This window comes from Aedes aegypti, chromosome 3, assembly GCF_002204515.2.
Source record: "Aedes aegypti strain LVP_AGWG chromosome 3, AaegL5.0 Primary Assembly, whole genome shotgun sequence".
NCBI lineage: Eukaryota > Metazoa > Arthropoda > Insecta > Diptera > Culicidae > Aedes > Aedes aegypti.
The window spans coordinates 210,119,155-210,143,971 of record NC_035109.1 but is presented as its reverse complement, the minus strand read 5'-3'; the positions used below and the strand labels follow the sequence as shown (position 1 = coordinate 210,143,971).

At 39.1% G+C, this 24,817-nt stretch overlaps 1 protein-coding gene across 7 annotated transcripts in view; it reads right to left on the bottom strand.

Moving 5' to 3' along the window:
• LOC110679171 overlaps nucleotides 1–24,817 on the bottom strand; it is a 188,736-nt gene that overhangs the window by 53,220 nt on the left and 110,699 nt on the right. For all 7 annotated transcript variants that reach the window (XM_021853265.1, XM_021853267.1, XM_021853263.1 and 4 more), the window contains exons 3-9: nucleotides 11,981–12,200; nucleotides 10,944–11,924; nucleotides 10,760–10,885; nucleotides 4,021–4,140; nucleotides 3,796–3,956; nucleotides 2,260–3,723; nucleotides 2,131–2,198 (exon numbers count right to left, since the gene is read on the bottom strand). In XM_021853265.1, coding sequence (XP_021708957.1) covers nucleotides 2,131–2,198; nucleotides 2,260–3,723; nucleotides 3,796–3,956; nucleotides 4,021–4,140; nucleotides 10,760–10,885; nucleotides 10,944–11,924; nucleotides 11,981–12,200 — 3,140 coding nt within the window. The remainder of the gene's footprint in view (nucleotides 1–2,130; nucleotides 2,199–2,259; nucleotides 3,724–3,795; nucleotides 3,957–4,020; nucleotides 4,141–10,759; nucleotides 10,886–10,943; nucleotides 11,925–11,980; nucleotides 12,201–24,817) is intronic.

Below are 24,817 nucleotides of genomic sequence, written 5' to 3'. Positions count from 1 at the left end.
TGCGTGCGCGTTGCATTCTTCGTCTAGCCCGAAGGCAGATTGCTCGAAGATTTGCAATTGATTCGCACCACCAATACACTGGCGGCCTGTTCTCTCTAGGAGGGGCTTTTCTCGGCATGGAAGCATCACACCATGGGGGGGAGAATCAAACAGTTTGTTCACTGAGGGCGATGCACCAATTGAAGGTGAAGAAATCAAACAACATTTTCAAGCAACTACACATTATGAATGTTGCAAGTATTGAGAATTATAATATATATATTTAATTTGTTAGTTTGAAATCTTTGATCGTGAAGTGCACCAAGTGCACCATAGGACGAGACGCCACTGCAAAAGAGGATGATATGTTTTGGCCTTTGACACTTTGAGACCCGGTGCTCAAGCTGTCACATCGCAGCAAACTAGATGTTGGTAACATGAACAGCAGCGACATTAGCATTCTTAGGTTAATGCTTCTACTGAACAAACTCACCAAATTCCATTTTCGAAAATCCTCCGCAGTCTATCGCTCCTCTAATAATGAACAATAGATTGAGCCGTAACTTAACACTGCCCATCAAAATGCACGCACTGCAATTCTTAATCCATCCCGAACCGAGCATCCACGAATCACATTCAATTTTTAAATCAACACGCACGGGGGAAAAAACGAATCACGCGAAACGAATTCAATTGATGGTGCCATCACAGAGCACTCTCGAGCAAAAAGCAAACAAAACTACACAAAACATCTTCGGTTTTATTCTCCGATAAAAAAATCTATCGGTCACTTTGAAAAACATGTTCCCACAGATCATTTGCAAGTGGCGTAGCACAATCCGCCGAATCTAATTTTCACCAGCGAAATGAAAAAAGAAGCGAAAGAACGCGGACGAGGTAAACGTGACACAAAATTCAAAACGCAGCCGCCCGCGCGCATGGCTTGCTGCGATCCAGGAATTCCACAATTTCTTTTGTTCATAAATTCTTCAAGAATTCAGTGAGGAGTTCATCCAGATTTTTAAAAGAACTCCTTTACGAACTCCAACTTTTGAATTTGTGAAAAATATTACGGAAGTTTTAATGCATTTTTTCAGGAAATCCTAGGATGAAATGGTGAAGAAATCCCAAGAGAATGCTTTTGAGGAACTTCATTTTGAACTCTTGAACGAATATGTTGAGAAATCTTGGACACGTTTCTGTATTATTGCCTTGAACTATCACTTGAGGAATCGGTGGCACTTCTTCTGGAAGATTTCCCTAAATCATTACGGGAGAAATTATTTGTAAATTAAAATTAAAATCATGGTAAATATGTTTGAATCAATCCGGGTGGAAATGAATTCAATAATTACTGGAGAAATCGGAGTAGAAACTTCTGGAAAAAATCTAGGACGGGTTATTGGAAAAATCTTTGAACTGGTTTCTCCAAAGTCCTGGGAATAAATCTTTAAGAGTTTTCTTAGAAGATTTATTCCCTGTAGTAAAACGGGGGAAACCTGTGGAAGTAATGAGATTTTTGGAGGAATTTTTGACGGTCTTGTCGGAACAATTCTTGTGGAGATTACTACTGTAACCAGAATAAATGCATCTTTAGAGAGCGGAATATATTCCTGAAGAAGCCGTTGCTGCCCATAAAAGCATTTCTTGCTGATCAATAGTAGCAATTTAAGTAATCTATGCAGTGGTGCTAATTGATATGACATGCAAAAATGTACTACGAAACGATGAACATTTGTATGAAAAGATAAACTTCAAACATTGAGCGTTATTTTTGCAATTTTTACCATTCCCATATGGCACAATTTTGCTTATATGAGCAGTTTGGCGCTCTTGTTGAGGTATCTGTGAAGGATTTTCGGAAGAACTTGTGCAGGAATGGTGTAGAAATCATGGAAGGTACTAATTTTTACAACAATCCAATGATTCTGTCACACATTCTTGATTACTCGAGGGATATGATTTGAATTTTTTAAAAGTTTTGCGTGTAAATTTACCCTATTCTGGAGCTATGATAATCTTGTTGAAACGAGAAACCGTAAAACTCGACATTAGTTCTGATAGAGCGTGTGATATATAGACTCAGAGTTGTTCCATTCTTTTTAGATCCGAGTGTGACAAGATACAAGACCTATGCGAATAAAGACTTACCTTTGCCGTCGTGTGCAATGCCTTCGTCCCTCGTTCCGTCCAAATCGATCCGTCGTTTCTTCGCTTCGCTGTAAAATAATAGCTTTCGTTAGCACAGAATACACCTAGCATAACATTCGAGATCCTTACCTCGGCTCCAAATCATCCTTGAGGAGGCTATCCTTCACACCAAGTTTACTGTTGACCACACTGGCTACCACGGAGCCCAGCGTAATGTCCTTGATGATGATGTCGGCCAACGAGGTCGAGTTCTTCGGGGTGCTTGTATTGTTGAACATCACAGAGTTTGGATGTGGCAGGGATTGTAAATGCGTTGACTGTGGCTGTGAGCTGGGAGGCAACGTCGAGGACGAAATAATTCCACCCGGGGCAGCTGCCGTAAGCGTAACTGGTACCGACCCGCCATGGGGCAAAGTGATTCCGCCACTGGATCCAGTGACGGAACTAGGCATTGTGGAGATGATACTATTTACACTGGCATTAACATTGTTGTTACTGCTGTAGCTGTTGTTCAACGGCGTTGGAACAGATGTCACCGTTGCCGTTGTTGAGTTTAGTACGTCCGTTTTTACACCGTTCAGCGGAATTGCAGATATACTAGGGCTAAGGTTAGGTACAAATGACGTTTCCACAGCAGTCACATTCGACAGATTACCGCTGTTATTATTACTGGCATTGATATTACCAGCACTACTACTACTGTTTGCACAATTACTACTGCTGCTGATACTACTGGACACAGCAATACTCACAGCTGGGATCAAGGTGCTACTACTGCTGCTGCTGCTACTGCTGATGGTAGTCGATGAGACTGACGAAGGCGTTGCGTTCGATGAGATACTAGTCAGGCTTATCGTCGGCGCGCTTGTACTCGACGGAGCCAAAGATATACTAGGTGTAGTAGATGCAGACGAAGATGGTGACGGAACTGCAGCTGTAGGTGTTGCACTTCGCGATGGAGTTGAAGTTGTAGGTGCTGGACTTGTTGACGCAGGAGCAGTTGTCGAAGTAGCGGTAGTACTATTACTTTCAGTAGTAGAAACAGTAGTCGTAGGTAGAGACGTTGGAGACGATACAGAACCAGCTGCTTCTTTCTCCTGTTCAGTCTCATCTTTCACGATCGCTTCGGTACTTTCCGTAACCGGTAGCGTAGAATTTACATTCGATGTACTACTGGTTTCATTTGTAGTGCTGTTGATACTACCGCTACTACTACTGCTACTTGTAGTGCTTGTTATACTACTTATACTAGTTGCAGTTGTTGACGTCGTCGTGGCGGTGGCAGAGGACACTGTAGCGGCTGCCGGTGGAGGAGATGCTGCAGATGTCGTTACCGTATTAATTACTGGTGCTGTCGCTACAGATGATACCGTAGCAGTCGTATTTGTCGTAGATGCACTATGTATAGCCGTATTAGTGTTAATGCTACCTGCACTACAGCTATTACTTTTACTACTACTTTTATTGTTACTAGTATTATTTGAAGATGAATTTGTTGAGACATTAGATGCCGAACTATTTCCTATTGAACTATTTGTTGAATTCGCGGCACGATCACGGCCTACAGTCTTTTGTTGTTGTTCACGTTGTAGTCTGCAAGAGAAGAACAAAGGTTGGCCAGTGTTAAGCGGATGCTCCGAAATAGTGAAACATTGATACCCGTACCTTGTTGTAACACCAGTTGTTAGTGCATCTACTATGCACTGCGTCGGGTTTTGATTGGATTTCTGCATATTCCTCGAACTTCGCGTCCGCTGCCTAGACTTTCGTAACAACTGCTTATAGTTTTCCGCCTTTTTACTGAGGTAGTAATATCGCACACAATCCTGGAAAGCAAATCCAAATTATAATTTCTATCATTCAAAAACACAGAAAGAGCCGAAAATGTACCTGCGCACTTTTCCTATCCAGGCTGGCTGCAATCATACCAAAATTTTTCGGATGTTGCAAAAACTTTTCCCGGAAAACTTCCTTTTCGCCAGCTGTCCACATATTTAAATTTAACCGTTCCTGTAAAGAGCAATCAGAATGAAGTTGTTACAAAGTAGTGCAAAGTGACTAATTTAAATGTAATGTAATGTCTGCAGGGTAGCGAATCAAGCTAAAAAAAGTTCCTGAAATTTGTCTTTTCATACAAAAACATTAAGTTCAACTGAAAATGCTTTTTTGATGAAACATAATTTTGCTGAGTCATTCTTCTTATCCTGACGTGTCGTACCAACTGGAACAGAGCCTGCCCCTTACCATTGTTTTTTCATTAGCACTTCCACAGTTATTCTCGACAGTTTTTTGCCATTGACCATTTTTGAATGTGTACCTACATCGTGTGGCAGGTGGATTATCACAGAAGGCCGAAGATATTCTAGCCTTCCTACAAAAGGCCGAAGCACAACAAAATAAAGCTGCTATCCTTTTTCACAGAGAAAAGCCAATAATTTTGTACGTTATAGGGGAAAAGAACTAATTTTCGACCTACACTCCCGTGCATAAGTTTGGGTTCACCCCTCAGTATGATGCAAATGGTGCAAAAGTTTGAGTTCACCTGAACCACACGCATATCATTTTTGTCAATATCTCTGCCACTTTTCAACCGATTTTAATAATGCATAGCTTTTTCAAACGCAAATAATGGCGCGTTTGAGATTTCACAGATTTTTCGTGTTTCAAGTAAGTTCAGTTGAACCCAAACTTTTGCACGATACACCATACTGAGAGGTGAACCCAAACTTTTGCACGATGACTTGAATGACTGTTTCATTGATTTTGAATAGTTTTCAGATTTTTCCGCAAAAAAATTCGTGAGTGCCTTCAAAGAATATAAAATTACGGTTCTAATGACACATTGTTTTAAAATTTTGAACGATCCAATGCTGAGGAAATTAGCTATGTTTTTATATTTTTTTTTTTTTTTTGAAAAATGTCACAACTTTAAGTAAAAATTTAGTATACAAAATTCAAGAAATGTTTTTGGAAAAACACATACAAAGTAAGAATATTTCTTTGCCTTTCGAATGCGGCTTAGAGTTTCAATCGGACGTGTAATCTCAGAGACATGGACTGAACACTTTTGCATGTTTTTTAGAGGGTGAATCCAAACTTATGCACTGGAGTGTACAAGAAAAATGTGCCAATTTACGGATGAAAAGGTCAAAAATTAATGCGCTCTTCCCCTACATTGGTACGAATCGCTCAAGGCCGACTCACAGAAGGCACAGGCACAGAAGGCACACAGTAAAAATTGCAAAATTTTCATGCAGCATTGAACATAGAGCAACTGAGGCAACAGAAGCCCGCCGAAGTCTCCGATATCCGAAGGATGTGCATTAGTGTGGGACAAAATTTAGATTCTCGCTCCAGTCCACTTTTTGGATTGCATTTAGGTCCTATAATACCTGTGCAAAATTTCAGCACGATTGGTGAAACTATATTTTAGCGCCAGCCGTTCAAAGTTTGTATGGGATTTACTATGGAAAAACTTACTTTTACAAAAAAAAATCGCCAGAGGTCGCTTATTGACCTCTATAAAAATTCTGAACACAGGCCTCGATAGGTATTTTTACGATGAAGAATATTGCCGAAGACCGCGAAGCAATCCGACACTTGTAAAAAAAGTTATTCAATGAAAATCGTTTGGTAAGGCGACGTTGATTAACACGTAAAGGAATAACAATAATAACAAAATCGGGCAAAATTTCCAAATAGTCTTTGCCTAATAACTTTTTTCACAAGCATCGGATTGCTTTGCGGTCTTCGGCAATGTTGTTCATCGTAGAAATACCTATCGAGATCTGTGTTCAGAATTTTTATAGAGGTCAATGGACGATCTCTGGCGATTTTTCTTTGCAAAAGTAAGTTTTCCCATAGTAAATCCCATACAAACTTTGAACGGCTGGCGCGTAAATAGTTTCACCGATCGAGCTGAAATTTTGCAAGTTGTTATGGGACTCTTATGCAATCCAAAAAGTGGACAGGAGCGAGAATCTAAATTTTTCATACAACCGTGTCCCATGCTAGTGTGCATAGCATCCGTTTTCTGGAGTTCGGACAGCAAGCGTTTGCCGGGTATAATGTCAACATAGTATTTTACGCAACAAGCAGGAGAATTATTGCTGCTGAGATAGGATGTAATAAGTGTCTAAGTGCTCAAAAGATTGCTATCAATACTTTTCATCGCATATTTGTCGCTTCCAGTTGTCGCGAGGTTTTGCCACCTGTGTTGTACAAAATACAACAGCGCGACTACTGAATTATCAGGTAAGATAGAAAACAGTTCCATTTATAGGAAATTGCAGAAGTCTATTCTTGAGAGCCACAAACTCGAAAAACACTAAGCATATATCAGCTGGATAAACTCTTATTCAAATAGTAATGTTACTTGGGCATCTTGTCCCGCTTTACCTTACTGTAAAAATGTCAAAAATAGTGGAGAAAACTATGCTGAATTTTTGTGGTTTTCACCAGAATTGATTTTAAAATTTCGGCCTTTTGTTGTAGACCCGTGGCAGGTACGAAGATACTCTATGCCCTAGGGAGTCGAGAAAATTTCCATTACGAAAAGATCCTCGACTGGCTGGATTCCAACCCACGACCTCCAGCTTGGCCATACTGAATAGCTAAGCGTTTACGGTTACGGTTATCTGGGCGCATTTGGCTGAATCTTAGGTATGATATTACTCAATGCTGGGCGATATTTACACCAAATATTTGGCACGATTTTTTTTTTGTTTGAGCATAAACCGAGGAAAAAATCTTACAAAGTCTTGAGCAATATCCTACACAATTTTAGTCAAGATTCTCAAAAGATTCGGGCCACTGCCCGGACACTAGACGTTTTTTTCAGAAACTAATAGTAATTTGAAAACATAAACTCTATACCATTTGATACAGCATACTATTGCATAAGCGGACAGAGCGCAGTACGGAGTAAAACGACCCAAACCCGAGGTTGGAAAACAGAGCGCTTCTACGGCGAGGTATTCACTGAGGCTCTAAGGCGCAAACAGAACAATGTGGATCTAGACGGCAAAGAGCTAGTTGCTGTAATATCATGAGCGTGTTATGCTTCCATGCCGAGAAAAGGATGACCGCCGTTGTACTGGTGGTGCGAATTTCTCGAACTAGACGAAGTTTGATAACCGCACAGAAGAACGTGGTGATTTAGAGCAGCCAAGTTAGCTCGCAATTGACACAGGAAAAGTTAGCTCGTGAGTATCATTCGCGTCAAATAAGGCACCGGAACCCGATGATATCCCGAATGTTTCCTTAAAAACGGCAATCATCGTGGGTCTGGATTGGACACGTTCAGAACCGCGATGTACGGCTTGATTAACCAAGAAAACTTCTCAATTCCAGGAAGTGTGGAGGAAACGGAATTTGGTGCTTTTAGCTTAGGCAAGGAAAACACCAGGTGACACGTCGGCGTATAGATCTATCTGTCTACTAGATATGATGGGCAAGATTTTGAAGAGGTTGATCCTTAACAGGCTAGTAGTGTATACGGAAGGTGCGGACGGCTTTTCCAAAACCAGTTTGGATTCAGGAAGGGTAAATCTACTCTGGACGTTGAATATGCCTGTAAAGGGCATCTACAATTATAGCGGCGCTTTCGAGGATGACCTCTAACAGCTCTGCTGTTATTGCCAGCAAACGCAAGCTCCTGGCAGGCGTGGCGCTATCCATAATGGGGTACGGAGAACCAATCTGGGGAAAAGCGAGCAAAAACTTGTTTCTAAAGATGCCGTGTGCATTATAGCCGGGATGACGCCCATCGGACTCATCATCAAGGAAAATGTTCAATGTTTCAACCAAAGAGGTACCAAAGGAGTCCGCAATGCGTGTAAAGAGACAACGCTCAGAGGTTTGCAGCATAAATGGGATAGCTCAACTAAAGGTGATGGACCCATCGGCTAACACCAAATATGTCAGATTGGTATAAAAGAAACCATGAGGAAGTGAAATTTCACCTGACGCAGTTTCTGTCAGGACATGGTTGCTATAGGCAGTACCTCCATAAGTTCGGGTCAGTGTTGATAGACTCACACTCAAATATCAATAAATACGCTCTTCCGTGAGAGAAAACTCATTAGCGATCTGCTTCGCCAATCTCACGCTTGAGATTGTGATGCAAAATCACTTAATCAATTCAAATCATAAAAAATGATTCAGTCGATAAACCCGTCAAAAACTCGTGAAACCCGAATGTTGTTGTTAACGTTAGAAAGGATTACTATAATTTTACCAGGCTAACAAGAAATTATTGCCGTGTGTGAGTAAACTGTGGAAATACGAGACAATGAGTCAAAAAGGTGAGCCAACTCATCCATGATTTTTTGACTGCTGAAGTGCGTGATTGACAACTCACGCATGGAAAATCTCAAACGTGAGTTATGAGAAATTGAGTTTTTTCACAACACTGGTTCGGGCACTCAGAATCCCCTACGTGTTCCAATTATGCTGGTGTGGAGCAAACAGCGGAGCATGTCGTGTTCGATTGGCCCCGTTTCATTGTTGTGAGAGGTTGCATGCTCGTAACATGCCGAGGTGACACGTCTCCCGACAATATGATAGAGAGAATGTGTTGAATGCTGGAATGCATTAACTACGACTGTCCGCGCCCACCAAGAGTCAGCTACAGAGGGTTTGCCCTATCGAGGCAAGGTCCTGTAATATTGTTTAAGTCGGCTAGGCAGTTTGCCTAGGTTACTTCTGCTACATGTGCTAAGCATAGCATGCACTGGCCTCTGCCAGAAGAAATACCTTAGGTGGCTCCGGGATAAAAGGTTCTGAGGCCAAGGGTAATGTCTGTGCATTCTGTAAATCATTTACAGTATTAGTCTGGTATTAGTGGGTCGTCGGTGGTGCGGCATCCCCTCAGTTACCTTCTCAGCGGTCAGATTGAAGATTTCGAAATTCGTGTGCTCTTCTGAATTTAAATCACACAAAAAGATAAACCTCAAGGTTTGAACCAAAAATGTTATTACTTAGAGGTGGCACAGGCAACTTGCAGGGGAATTATGAAATTATAATATCGCTATTCTTTTGAAAATATTCCGCCAAGTTCTACCGCAACTGTCAAAGTTCTACCGCAGGCTTGAGAATCATTGCATCATTTAACTAAACCATCTAATCAAGGTATCATCACAGGCGATCGATAATGATTTGTGAAAATTAGTTATGTGACAGCTGCGGTAGCTTTCTGTTCAACCGTAGAAAGTTATCTCTTAGATTGCAAATATTCACTGAAGTCTTCATAACATTGTTACCAACTCTAACCAACTATGAATCTCTTGGCATCTTTCTCATCAAAATTAAATTTATGAAAAGTTTGTAGAACATCAAATTTGTCTTCAATCAAAACTAGTCTTAGTTAAAAGTAATTTCCTTAAAATTTTTTCTCTCTTGAAAAAAAAATTGTTTGACCGTTTGACTTCGTAAACACTCAGCCAATTCCAATATTTTTACATGATTTTAAAGCATATTTATTTTTTTAACTGTGCATTCAACACATTTAATAAAAAAAAGTTTGGGCTTAGTTATTCAACAAAAACTATCCTAACATTTTATTATTTGAAAGTTTAGCCCGTTCAAGGCTGGTTTCCTGTCTAAATCCTCTAGGGGAAGCAGTTTGCCGAGCGAAGTAAGCTCCTAACTATGGAGGAGTTCGCTCAGCACACAGACAAACAGGTTTAATTGGAATGGGAATGTGGTGCCAACATATTGATAGAATCTACATCTACATCTATTTTACGAGACGCAAATAGCCGTAACGGTGAACACGCAGCTATTAAGCAAGCCCAAGCTAAGGATCGAGGGTGTTCGATTGAGGATCTTTTCTTAATGGAAATTGTCTCGACTTCCCAGGGCATAGATTATCTCTCTTATCTCGACATCCCATGGCATAGCTTCCACACGATATCTTCTTCTTCTTTCTGGCGTTACGTCCCCACTGGGACAGAGCCTGCTTCTCAGCTTAGTGTTCTTATGAGCACTTCCACAGTTTTTAACTGAGAGCTTACTATGCCAATGACCATTTTTGCATGCGTATATCGTATGGCAGGTACGAAGATACTCTATGCCCTGGGAAGTCGAGAAAATTTCCAATCCGAAAAGATCCTCGACCGGTGGGATTCGAACCCACGACCCTCAGCTTGGTCATGCTGAACAGCTGCGCGTTTACCGCTACGGCTATCTGGGCCCCCACACATATACACATGCAAAAATGGTCGATCGGCAAATAAAGCTTTTAGTTAGTAACTGTGGAAAGGCCCAACGCCACAGAGAAGAAGGTGATCCTATTTTACATTAGAAAACATTATTTATTATTATTATTATTATCTTTATTAAGATTTTCAGCCCTATGGCTGGTTCATCTCCGTATTAGAAAACATATAAACATGATAAACCATTTTAAAATTACCCCATAGGGAGCCCTAATCTATTCTTGACACATTTGATTCACCTCAGCAGGTTTTTTTTAACTATTGGGCTCATGTTTACCTACAATGCGTGTCGCATTGAAGTGCTTCATATTCTGAAGTTTTAAATTAACGACCGAGGAAAATTATCCATGTCAAAGTGAATCATGGAGATGTTCAAGCAGAATTTGACCATAATAACAAATTTTACGTACCTTGAATTCTGTTTCCATATCTATTAGCGCTCCATTTTCATTATTAAACACTAGCCTTCTTTGTCTGGAGTCTAACATTAAAGGTGGAATCACAGCATATGAACGCATTTTTTTATCCTCCATCGCCTAAAATAATAAAAAGTTCATGAGAACATTGTTACAAAATTGAAGATCACCAACCTACCTGCTCCTGAAGACCATCCATGATTTCTTCAAGATCAGCTTCGGATTTAATCCTAGAACCTACACGATTAAATCGCTCTTTATCCTCCCTCTGCTTTCGAAGCTCGGGAAACACCTTCTCGAAAAACTCCCGGTTTTTCGCTTCCTTCGCTTTCCGCTTTGCACTAGCTTCCATCTTATCTACACGTTTGGACCAGTCTTGTGATAACTGCGCGTATCGTTCAGTCAGTTCGATCTGTTTCGCCGCCCGCTCGGATTTTATCTTTTTGAAATGCAGTAACAGTCGCTGCCGGAACGTTTTGTGTCGTTCCTGGATTTCGCGACAACTTTCCGCATCGGACGGCTGATTGTACAGGGGCAGATCGGTGGCAGTGCCAAGCGCACTTAGTACAGCATGAGCGTTCGACGCTCGTTTTCGATTTTCGGCGTAGATTTGCTGTGCTAAGCTGCGATGCTTGGGCTGAGCCTCAGCGGCAGTCTCATCGACAGCCGGTTTCGCTGAAGCCTCTTCAAGCGTTTCCTGCTTCTTTTTCAGCATGGCGATCTTTTTCTCCGTCTTATCGATCTCTACGTCCACCTTGGCAATCTGTTGTAACAGATCATCCTTAGTGGCACGCAGTTCCTCAGTCGGATCACTTGGCAGCGTTGGTGAGATCGCTTCCACCTGAGGATGATACGCACCGGATGACACCGGTGGATCACGTGTATCAACATTCAGGAGGGATTGCGCAGGTTGACTGTTTTCGTTTAAACGAATCTTTTTAAATGCAGGTGGTCCGGTGTCCGATGGTGCCGACGGTGGTTGCTGCGCGGATCGCGCCTGCAGGTAATCGGGATTGTGGGCTAGCAGGGACATTCGGGGTCGGGTTGATTGTTGTTGTACTGGCTGATCCATGGAATTTGCTATACTAATAGGTGCGGGTATACTACTCGATACAGAAACCACCGGTACCTGTCGATGGTACTCCGGAACCTGTGGTACCTGAAAGAAGAAAAGGGATTGTGATAGAAACCAGTCCATGTAACACTCCAACTAACCTGTGACACGCGGGTGTAGGGATTCTCCCGGTAGTATGAGTTGGTTTGCACATATCGGAGCGGTGCCTCGCGCGCTGGTGCTCCTGCAAATGGTGGATAGTTCGCAGCTCCCGCTCCCGGACCGGGTCGGGGTGGCGAGAGAGGACTAGCTGCCGATCTAGGGGCGGATTGCGATGGGGTAGGACCTCCTTTGCTATAGCTTTGGGCCGGGTCAACAGATCTAAGGGTAGAAATGAGAAAGTTTGACATCATTAGTTTTTGTGTTACAATTATTTTTTAGTTTAACGATATAAAATTTTAAAGGCTACTACTGTTTCTGCTGGCTAAGCAGAGGGTTAAAGGTTTAATCCCATTTGAAGGTACACTATCATGTGGGTGTATCTAAGTTGTGAATTTTAAATCTATCGACATCATTCATTCAATTCTTACTCATTTATAAACCAGGACTTCATGGAACACAAAGGTTTCACCAAGCTGGTAACAAGCCTTTTTTGAAGACTTGGTCACTATTTTAATGCAAGGCTCTAAAGTAACATTTTTTTTCCTTTTCTCGCTGCAGTAAATCCATGTGTAAATGCTTGATGCCGTTTTCTAGTTTCTACAGGAATTCCTTCTAGTAGCGTTTTCGTAACCTCGAGTGTACTTATTCAACTAGTCTACATTAAATAAGTAGAGAATTGACTGGGGCCTTCCTTAGCCGAATGGTTAATGTCCGCGGCTACAAAGCAAAGCCATGCTGAAGGTGTCTGGGTTCGATTCCCAGTCGGACCATGATCTTTTCGTAATGGAATTTTCCTTAACTTCCCTGGGCAAAGAGTATCATCGTACCTGCCAAACGGTATACGAATGCAAAAATGGCAACTTTGGCAAAGAAAGCTCTCAGTTAAGAACTATGGAAGTGCTCATTGAACACTAAGCTAAGAAGCAGGCTCTGTCCCAGTGAGGACGTAATGTCAAGAGGAAGAAGAAGTAGGGAATTGCTAGAAAATTCTAATCCAATCCTTTACTGTGTGCATTATGTTATAATATGACAAAATTGATTTTTTTGGATTAGTTGAAATGGTTAAAAGATGAGTTAGAAGGGGCTGTTGAGTTTCTCACAGGTGCCTCAAAGAACAGCTTACGCACTTAAATTATTTTACGGATTCCTAATATATTCGGAAAGAAATTCTGGACCAATTCCTGAACGAATATTCGAAGAAATTTCTAGAGGAATCACCGTTGTAAGTTAAATTTTTTAAACTATTTTGAATGATAATTTTAGAAGAATTTCTTTGGAAATCCGTAAAAGAACCACTGGATTAACTTTTGAAGAAATTTTCGGGCTAATTTCAAAATAATTTGCTGTTGTAATTTCTGGAAAAAATCATAAAAAATACAGCGTTATGTATTTTCTTAAATGCGTTATTTTGAAGAAATTCTTAGATATAAATTATCTCTAACAGATGTCTGATCTGATTCTCCGATGAATTCTTATTACAATTTTGGAGTTTATCCTGGTCCCTATTTGATCTCTCTTTTATCCATTTTCAGTTTCTTTTTGGTCTTTTTTCAAGCATGAGATCTCTCAAGTTCCTATTTCTAGACACTTAGTCGCTACCAGCGCTGTTTGTTTGGCATGCATGTTGTATATCGAAGTTGCCGGAAACATAACGAACCCAGGGAACTCGTAGGAGCTAAGCTTGCACCTTCAAGGATGATCCCAAATATCTCGATCTGAGCGACAACTGGTTGGTGTTCAGACAGATGATATTTAGGTGTTTTAAAGGTACGTTAAGAACTCCACTAATTTCGATTTTTTCGATTCTATTTTGATACAGACGTATCGTCTAATGTATAAGTTCCATTATTATAGCAAATAATGCAAATATTTCGATCTTTGGAATGCCTAGAGTTCGTTTTCCGGAAACTATTAAAAAGCACCGAACAACTGTAACAGTAAAATACAAAGAAGGCAAACATTCAACAGATTATATGTGTGTTTGATTTAAAAAATGAATCAGCTGTTTGATTATCTCTGAAATTGAAGAGATTATTGGTTGCTACATATGACTATGCCTATTTTTTGGATATCAAATGACAACAAAAAAAATCGTGCCTACTATAGAGATTATCGGCCGGTAGCACCTGTTTCGTTGTTTATAATTCAACAAGCACATAGAAATAGAAACCGAGAAAAAAAAGCGAAACCCCACATTAATTATTAAAGCGTATACGAAGCCGCACAAAGGGGCAATATCAACGTTTCCTCGGCTATCCGTAACAAATGAACCCAACTCCCAACTTGTTCGCATGAATTAACAGCGGAAGAAAGGTTAGAGCTCGATGAGTCACACGGTTGCGCAAATATTTTACGTTGAATAGTGACATTGATTTTTTAGCCTCTCTACAACAGCCCAACTAACGACACTCGGGAGCAACGTTGAGGTGAAGCAACAGAAAATAAAACCTGCTGCAGTTGAAAATAAAGCACACTGGTAATTGAATTAAAATAGTCACGGTGTATTATTTACAAACGACAGGCAAAATAATGGCCAAACTGCGGAAGCAAAGGACGGGGTCACACAGTCAATGCATGGCACAGAACGGTGGAGACGGTGAATGAAGGTATATACCTACATATTTTCCATAAATTTACGTCACTTGCTCGTGGCCGATAAGGAGAAAATGTTTTAACAACTACCACCAACTAGAAAACAACGGAGACCCGTATAAAGTTGAAAGTCGTCGCCGAGCCATGTCATGAAACTGTTTTTTTTTTCACACTAGCATGAGCACCACTACTCTTTTACTCCATCCAATTACCGCCACAAAACTAACAACTAGAAGGAAGGTGGTTTATACTGACTGCTGGGGTGGTCCTACACTAACTGTAAGAAAACGATCAGACTTTTTTCTAAATACACCCGATTCTGTTTTTGCACGGTTTTTACACGGCCGTGCAAAAAAAGTTACCATACATTTTTTCCACCAAAACCTTTTTTTCACGGTTTTTGAAATTTTGAACTGAAAACTTTTTTTGCACGGTACGTATCCCCCGTGCAAAACTAGAATCAGGTGTAATGCCTAGTGTTTTATTATGAAGTTCCGACAAGAAGATTGAGTGAAATCCATCAATTAACCTGACAATTAGGTAAAGTACAAATATTCAGTAACAGATGCTAGAATCAATCCATAGAAAAAATATTCGTCGACATTATTACAATACATTCACCAAAGCTATGCATACATGCACCGAAGAATCTTTCATGAATAACGTGTGGATTTTGATGATATCTTTATCTTTAGAAAAATTACTGGTTGAACTCCTATACAAATCCTAAACAAAAATCTTAAAGAAAATCCTAGGAAAAATCCCGAGAAAGCTGAGGACTTTTCTGAGATATTCTGGAAGATATGTTGGATCAATTCTAATTCGAAGAAATTTCTAGAGGAATCTCCGTTGTCTAGTTAAGTTTGTCAAACTATTCTGAATGACAATCTTGGAAGAATTTCTTTGGAAATCCGTGAAAGAAACACTAAACAAACGTGTGCAGAAATTTCTGGAGAAAATCTTGAAAAAAACGACGTTACGTATTTTTTTAAATGCATAATTTCAAAGAAATTCTTAGAAATAAATAATCGCTAACATATGTCTGATCTGACTCTCCGATGAATTCTTATTACAATTTTGGAGTTTATCCTAATCTCTTTTCTACGTATTTTCAGTTTGTCTTTGGTCTCTTTTTTCAGGCATGAGATCTTTCCTATTTTTAGACACCTAGTCGCTACCAGCGCTGGTGTAACAAATTTGAATCTAGATATCCCTGCACAGTTTTTTTGACATATGTTAATGTTGGATATCGAAGTTGCCGGAAACATAACGAACACAGAGAACTCATAGGAGCTAATCTTGCACCTTCAAGGATGATCCTAAATATCTCGATCTGTGAGACAACTGTAACAGTAAAATACTAAGAAGGCAAACATTCAACAGGTTATATGTGTGTTTGATTTCAGAAATCATAATCATAATCATAATCAAACAGTATCTCTGAAATCTAAAAGATTATTGATCCTTACATATGATAATGCTTATTTTTTGGATTTCAAATGACAACAACAAAATGAATCCGTGCTTACTATAGAGATTCTCGACCGGTAGCACTTGTTTCGTTGTACATGAAAATAGAAACCAAGAAAAAATAAAAGCGAAATCCCACATATTAAAGCGTATACGAAGCCACACAAAGGGGCACGTAGCATCTATCATAGATCTTGTTAGAAATCTACTAAGCACACTGGGAAAATCTGTCAACGGTCTCAAGAAAAACTATCCAAAAATTTCTGAAGCAATTGCCCAGCATGTTTTCATAGTCAATATGATATCACTAAGAGTTTATAAAGCAACTTTTTAAAGGAGAGTTTTACCAAAAGTTTGACAAGAAACCATGTTTGATATCTGCTAGATAAAATGTCAGAAAAGTGTAAAAGATAGCATTAGATTTCTAGATAATGTTAACATCATGATATTCTACTTAGCGATAGTCTTAAGACTATCAAAGTAGAATATCTATCTATTAATTCAAAAGTATTTGCGCATGATATTGAAGAAAAAATGCAAAAAATATCCTCCCCTTGGTTATGCGACCTTGCCGCCATGGGAGGGCACAATCCATTAGCCCATTAGATGTACACCAAAGGCCTAACCTGTAGTGGTGGTATCACATTTTGGCTATTTTGCTTCGCGACGATCAGTTTGCCTTTTGCTAACCAGAATGATCCGTAGCCACTCTTACTATTATAGCTAGCTAGATACATCGTTGTTATATACGACTTAGGGAATATTAGTCTGAGGAAAATGACTAGTAGATTCAGTGAGTAGAAATAAGTTGCGACAATCTTATTTTAATATGGTTTTTACATTACCATAACAAGGAAAAACAAACTAATTCCAGCTCATTTTCGCAAAATTTACAAGTAGAAAGTAGGAGTTGTGAAGCATTGCATTTGCCACCGAAAAGTGAATCTTGTAGGATACTGCAATAGAAGCCAAAGGTTGACTTTTTCTTTCAGGATATATGAACGTAATAAATACTTTCAACAACAAAAAACGAAATTAACTAGAACTTTAAATTTTGTTAAAACTTCACGACAATTGACATTAAAGACTCTAATCTTACGTAAAAGACAGTAATCAAAATAGCACTTAAATGACAAATTATTCAAAACTATTTCAACTAGACATTCCTAGTAATGACACTACTATTTCAAACAAATTCTGATGCAGCTGCTGATTTTCACAATGCTTCCTTTTCTCAGAAGCAAGGGAATATGGGTATTTTTTAAAAACTACCACGTCACAATACGAATAAAAAAACAGTGTTCATGTGGGCACCATAGCCTAGTCTGTCTGAATATTGGTCCTGGTAGAGGGGACACTTGGCAAAAGCCAGACCGAGGGTACAGCCTTGACAAGTTAAGCTGTCAGGCAACTCCAAATGAATACCGTACAAAAAAACAAGACATTGAAGAAAAATTTGCAAAAAATATTCCAATTTAAACAAACCTTTTTAAAGTATTTGGAAGGATTTTCCTACGAAATGAGCAAAAAGTCTGCAAAGATTTTTGAAAGCAGTAATGTTTCTTAATTAATAATTCTAAATAGAAAATAATTACGGAATCACATAACAATAATTCAATCATTTTTCCAAGCATTCTTCAAACGATTTTTCAAGTAATCTGGTTAGGACTCCCAATTACTCAAAAATGTCTCTAGATATATATTAGTTATTTGGCAGTCAATACACCGTATTCCGCAACGATCGCAATCAAGAAAACAGTACCAAATCACGTGGCGGAGGTGTACTGATAGCAATCAATAGGCACTTGTGTTGCAGCCTTGATTCTTCCCCAATCAGTTCTTCCCTCGAGCAGATTTGGGTCAAGATCAAAGGGCAATATAGATCATTGAGCCTTGTTGTTCTATATTTGCCTCCGGATAGGAAATCTGATTTGGAATGTATTCACAATCACGTAAACTCGATTGGTAATGTACTCGGTCAACTAGCCTTAAAAGACCTGGCGCTGATTTGTGGCGATTATAATCAATCTAACCTGGTGTGGATCAAGCAAGAAAATAAACCCCCAACAATCGACATTCTTCGATCTAGCATATCTGCATCATGCTCAGCTCTTCTGGACGGGTTTAGTCTACACGGCCTATGTCAAATAAATACTGTATTGAACAGAAACTCTCGTTTACTTGATCTCCTTTGGGTTAACGACATCGCACTCTCTGATTGCTCCGTGCATGAATCTATTGATTCTTTGATAGATCTTGATTCTGATCATCCTGCTCTGGAAACATGCGTTAACATGTCGTCACCTATTACTTTCGAAAGCACCGATGACGTAGAAGGACTTGATTTTCGCAATGCGAATATAACTGCGCTTAAACAAATACTTGCTCAAACTGATTGGCACTGTCTTGATACCGCATGTAATGTAGACGAAGCCGTTGACCATTTTACTCAAATAGTTAATCAAGCGATTATCGGAAACGTGCCCCTTCGCAGGCCGCACCCCAAACCCATTTGGGGAAATGCTCGACTTCGTTATTTGAAACGATCAAGATCTGCTGCTTTAAAGAGGTACTGCCAATATCGTAACCCATCAACCAAACGCATTTTCATAGAAGTCAGTATTGACTACCGTATATACAACCGGTTTTTGTATCGGCGATATACGAGACAAACTCAGGAAAATCTCCGCCTAAATCCATCACAATTCTGGTGCTTTGTAAAATCCAAAAAGAATGAAGAAGGCTTACCTGTTGAAATATTCCTTGAAGACCGCCAAGCTCGTACATCGGCAGACAAAAGCAACCTTCTGGCAGACCACTTCAAACAAGTCTTTAGTAGCTCCTCAGCTTCTTCAGTTCTGGTACATAAGGCAATAGAACATACTCCAAGCGATATTCTCAGCCTCGATGTAATTGCGATTACTCCGGAATTAATTGGAACGGCCATATCGAAGTTAAAATCGTCTTATGCAGCTGGTCCAGATGGAATTCCCTCCTGCCTACTTAAAAAATGTTCTACTGACATTCCCTTCTTGTGAGCTCATCGAACCACTAGCAAAAATTTTTAAGCTTTCTTTTGAACAAGGTGTGTTTCCTAAGCGATGGAAAGCATCCTACATGTTTCCAGTTCACAAAAAAGGAGACAAACGAAACATCGAAAACTATCGAGGGATAACGTCTCTGTGTGCCTGCTCGAAAATATTCGAACTTATTGTCAACGATGCCTTATTCTCTGCTTGCAAGAGTTATATATCTACTGATCAACACGGGTTCTTTCCAAAGAGATCAATATGTACCAACCTTGTACCATTTACTTCGATGTGCTTGAGGACTATGGAAACTGGTGCGCAAGTCGACGTCGTTTACACGGATCTCAAAGCTGCGTTCGACCGTGTAGACCACGGTATTCTACTGGCAAAGCTCAATAAGCTTGGTGTGTCTGGAGCAATGATACGCTGGTTCAATTCTTATCTTACTGACCGACTTCTTTGTGTAAAAATTGGTACAGCTGAATCATATTACTTCACCAACCCTTCAGGCGTTCCACAGGGCAGCAACTTAGGACCGTTGCTGTTTACGATTTTCATCAATGATGTTGGACTGATCCTCCCACCAGAATGCCGTTCATTTTACGCAGATGATGTTAAACTGTATATCATTGTTCGTTGCTTCAGAGACTGCTTACAACTACAGAGCCTAATTCACAGCTTCGAAACGTGGTGTTCAGACAATTGTCTAACTCTGAGTGTTCACAAATGCAATGTTATCACATTTCATCGCAGTAAGAGCCCTATTTTGCACGATTATAAGATGAACGGCCAGAGTTTCCAACGCGTCAACAATATTCGTGATCTTGGAATCTCACTGGATGCCCGCTTAACGTTCAACCAACACTACTCGGATATGATTGCTAAAGCAAACAGACAACTTGGTTTTATATTCAAGATTGCCGACGAATTCCACGATCCTCTGTGCCTCAAAGCGTTATACTGTGCGCTTGTACGTTCGATTTTAGAATTCGGATCAGTCATTTGGTGTCCATATCACGCAACCTGGATAGCGAGGATTGAGGCCATCCAAAGAAGATTTGTTCGCTATGCCCTTCGGTATCTACCATCCATCCATCCATCGAACTTTCCGCCCTACGAAGAACGTTGCCAATTATTGCGTATAGAAACCCTCGAACATAGGCGTACGACCGCACAGGCGGTTTTTGTAGCAAAACTGTTTACCGGAGAAATTGACAGCCCCGAAATAATAGGCCAAATTGGCATTTATGTTCCCGAACGGAATCTTTGCTCAAGAAACTTTTTGCACCTCGGTAGCCGATCATCAAACTATGGCATGCATGATCCGATACGTTTCATGTCCACGCGGTTCAACGAATTTTACTCGATCTTCGACTTTCACGACACCTCAACAACATTTTGTCGGCGAATACAACGTGAATTGATCGATCGACAGCGTAATATTCCAATATAATCATATGAACATCTACTAATTTGAACAGGTCTCTCCAAGTCCTGTACTCAGTAGTTTTGTGCTATACCCTTGTCTTTATTTCATGGATTCCAACCGACCCGCTACAAACATCGAGTATCAACTGGATCAAACCCCGACTTCCCGAAAATGTTTTTAAGTTCATCTATTTTAGAGATAAGTTTTAAATTGTTTCCGTTTGTTTTCTGCTGTTTACTATTCATAAGCTTAAGTTCTCTGTTATTTTTGAAAAGATATGGGGTTTTTACGCTTTCTTGTTTTCGGCATAATGTGGCTGACTCAAGGAAGCTTTTCCCCATCCAACCTTTAAATAAATAAATACAAATACAATTAGAACCTTTATCAAGGTTTCACTTTCAATACATTCAAGATCTCACGCTCACCAATATTTCGCTAGGAGTTCGCAAAAAATACGACAAGGTCCTTACAATTTGAATTGTGGTATAAATTTGCGTCAGATTTTCAAAAAATAGCAGCTGATCCAGTTTACAGTATGGCCCATGAAAACTTGAATAAAAAACACAAAAGCGTTATTTTCGTTGTTTTTGTAAGGGAATGTTATTGGTTATTGCAGTACATTCTAACGTTACAGCATCATGTACATGATTTTTTTTTTCACTAACCTAGTTGTTACGTGAGAAATGTTCTGTAGATTGTCGGTATATATACAGTAGACTGGTCCTTAAACAAAAAAGTTGTAAAACTCAACGGGGCACCCCCTAGATATGTGCCTTAAGGTAAGAAAAAAGCTCTCTCAAAATTTCAACTTATTTGGTTTCTCCACCAGTTGGCGCATTCAATTCGCAATTAGTATGGAACATTCGTTTCAAAAATATTGAAAATTGTCCCTACGTCACTGTTTCGTTCCGTATACTAGTTAAACGCGTACAATTGAGCCCAGAATGACAAATTCTTTAGTTGATACTCTAATGAACATAGTTGCAGAAGGTTGTATCTGGATTTAAGCTCATTTTCATTAACTTTTCAGTTGTTGAAAGTTTGGCTTAGATCAGCACACCCGTACAATTACATATATGCATGTTCCTAGTACCGCATCATAGGTGGCTATGATGCGCTTAGTGGCTACACCCCTCATCTAAGTTGAAGAAATACTAAGCAATAATGCAAATCTACTTCAGATAGGGTATCCGTCCTATTATGGAGGACTTAAGCACGGTGTTGAAATTAAAATCGTATTTCAGTGTCCAAAATCTAATTTTTATAGTATTTTGCAATGTTAAGTGGTAAAACTATCCTTTATGTGGAGTATAGAGAAGTAAAAAAGTAATTTTTGCAATCATATATACATTTTTTTGACATGAATCTGAAGCTCTTCCTCTGTCCTATTATTGCGGTATTTTGTCCTATTATTGCGGTAGTGCCGTCCTATTATTGCGGTATACCAAAAATCATAGATTTTATTACATTCAAGATACATTCAATACCACACAATGTTCGAGCATTGAAATTATGCTCCCTCCATGTTAATGACACTGCACGGTACTGTCGGTTTGTGTGACTTTGGACATATCTATGAGGAAAACTAATTCATTACTTTATGTCACGATTCGAAAACAAATCAACAGAATTGAATGATTTTCTGCCGGTTTCGTCTCCTCTTTCGTCGTAGGTGGACAATGTTAAACTGAATAGACAAGGTTCTTCCATCTGAGACCACTAGTCGCTATATAAGAAATGAATTTGTTGAATTAAATATAACCTATAATTTTGATGCTTTTAAAAGTATTTTCCACTAGCAACACAATTTTAAAGAATTGCTTCCTTGCGATCATCTTATATCTTAGTTTTTTAACATATTTTTGGCATTTGTTCCGATTTTCAGCCAGTTTACGTGATTTTTTGGTAAAACATTGTATTTATTTGCAAAATATTTGTAAATAAGAGGAATTACAGGGTAAAAATAAACATAAACATTTTGTTTGACTAAATAAATGTATGAATAACTCAAAATTATGTCCCAAATTAGTATCCTAATAATATAATTAATGTTTCCAGCAATTACATTTAAAATGACCATTGAAATGTCGAATTTTTGAATGAGATTTACAGATACCGCAATAATAGACAAAAAGCTATTTTCATTGTCCTATTATTGCGGTATATGCTTTTTCTCAAAAATATAGAACTTTTATTCAAAATTCAATATCTATCATGTAACTACATCTATACTGAACTGATATACCCGCTACATATAATTGTTTTGGTTATAAACTTAAAAAAATTAAGCTTATGAAAACAGGCCCGTAGATAGAAAGACTGGTTAAAGATATAGGCTTTGCTTGATGCATCATCTAAAACTGTTCTTCCAACGATCAAAATCGTTTAATTTTTGAAGCATTCATCTGGTACAGCTTGGGAATACTATAAGCTTTCATCATCATCAATAATATCCATAGAAAATAGAGTTTTCGATTAATAATGAGGGTTTAATTCTTATACCGCAATAATAGGGAATACCGCAATAATGGGCAAATTACCCTAGTTAGAACACCAACTTTCTAGATGTTAATCTAGAATTGTTCGCTATAATATCAAAAAGCGTTTTTGACAATCTGAGTTCAATTGAAAGCGAACGACAATTTTTCTGACCTAAACAGAAGATGATGTGTTGTTTCCCTTATGTTTCAGCTGAAAATCCCATATTAACTTCAATTCAATTGCGCCAGCTCATGGAACAACCAAATGAGCTGAAATTTTCTGGAAGTCTTCCTCTAACCCTAAGGAGTAATCCAGGGGGGGGGAATACCCCTTGGAATTATACAACTTTATTTTTCTCCCATACTGAGCTGGGTCAGTCTAATATATAGTCAGGTCTTCTATTAGACGCTGCCAGCCACATCACGCCCACCGCAATTTTCTCGCTACTGTCCTATAGATTCTTATGAAATTTGGTAGTTAATAAGCTCATACCATACCTCAGTCACATAGGAAAGATCAGCTTCATCCCTCAAGCAACTGCTGATAAATTGCCGTGAGAGGAAAGTGGGTGATATAGCGTCTAATAGGAGACCTAACTATATGTTGTGTGTGTGTCATTCTTCGGTTTCTGTTTTGTACCCGTGTTGCCAAAGTAGATCAAAGTGGTGATCATGAAAACAAGCAACAGCACGAATGTATAGGGTAAAAGCACCGGTTTTGATCAGCCTAAGAGAAAATGCCATTGAAAATTATATGGGAGGCCCTACTTAGGCAGCGTCTATTTATTACGTAACGCTAAAATTGAAAATTTTTGACCACCTCTCCCCCTCCGTAACGCTTTTTGTATGAAAAATTTCATTTTTTTGTATGAGCCGTTACGCTTGAACCTACTCCCCCTTCCCCCTAGAGCGTTACGTAATTTGTGGATGCCGCATTATACTACAAATATGTCAAATGCAAGCTTTCAATCCATATTACGTATGTGAGATATCGGAGCTGAGCTAAAAACCTTTTTTCGCTTTGCAAATCTCGTTGGTCAATACAGGCGACCAGAACCAGTTTTGGCCAGTGATTTAGTTTTGGTTCCTAAATTATTCAATCACATTGACTTCTTATGAGAGTGTACAAACTAGGAGTACCCTGGCCAAATTAGGTGTATGGGAGTTAAAATTATAAGGAAAATGAATAGTTTTTCTTATATGTTGCATCAATTCGGTCGAGTAAATGAATGTATTTCTATCATATGAATGTGATCTACTGAACAAGACGGGGTTGGTATTCTAATGGCTACCGCTTCTGCTTCATAAGCCGAAGGTCATGGGTTCATTGATATTCAAACAAATTTTCAGGCCAGCCATGTTGTATGCTGTACCAATATGGACTAGCTGTTGTAATACCAGGAAGAAAGCTCTGCAGAGAATTCAAAATAAAATTTTGAAAATGATTCTGAGGCTTCCTCCCTGGTATAGTACCAATGAGTTACATAGAATATCCAATGTTAAAACATTGGAACAAATGTCAAATACAATCATTAATAATTTCAGGCAAAAATCGTTACAATCTTCTATTGCCACGATTAATGCGTTATATGTTTAGGTTAAGTTAGGTTAAGTATATTAAAAACATTTTTTTTTCTCTTATAAGCAGGTGAAATCAACTCACCTGTAAAAAACTGAACTGCTACGGCAAATGAAATGTAATATGTTATTAACAAAATGTTAATTAAATCTTAAATTTGTTTTACCAAATTAGGATGATAGTGTTGTCAAATAACACAGAACACCTAGATATAAGAAATGAATGTAATGTTTGGAATGATACTAATAAAGAAATTA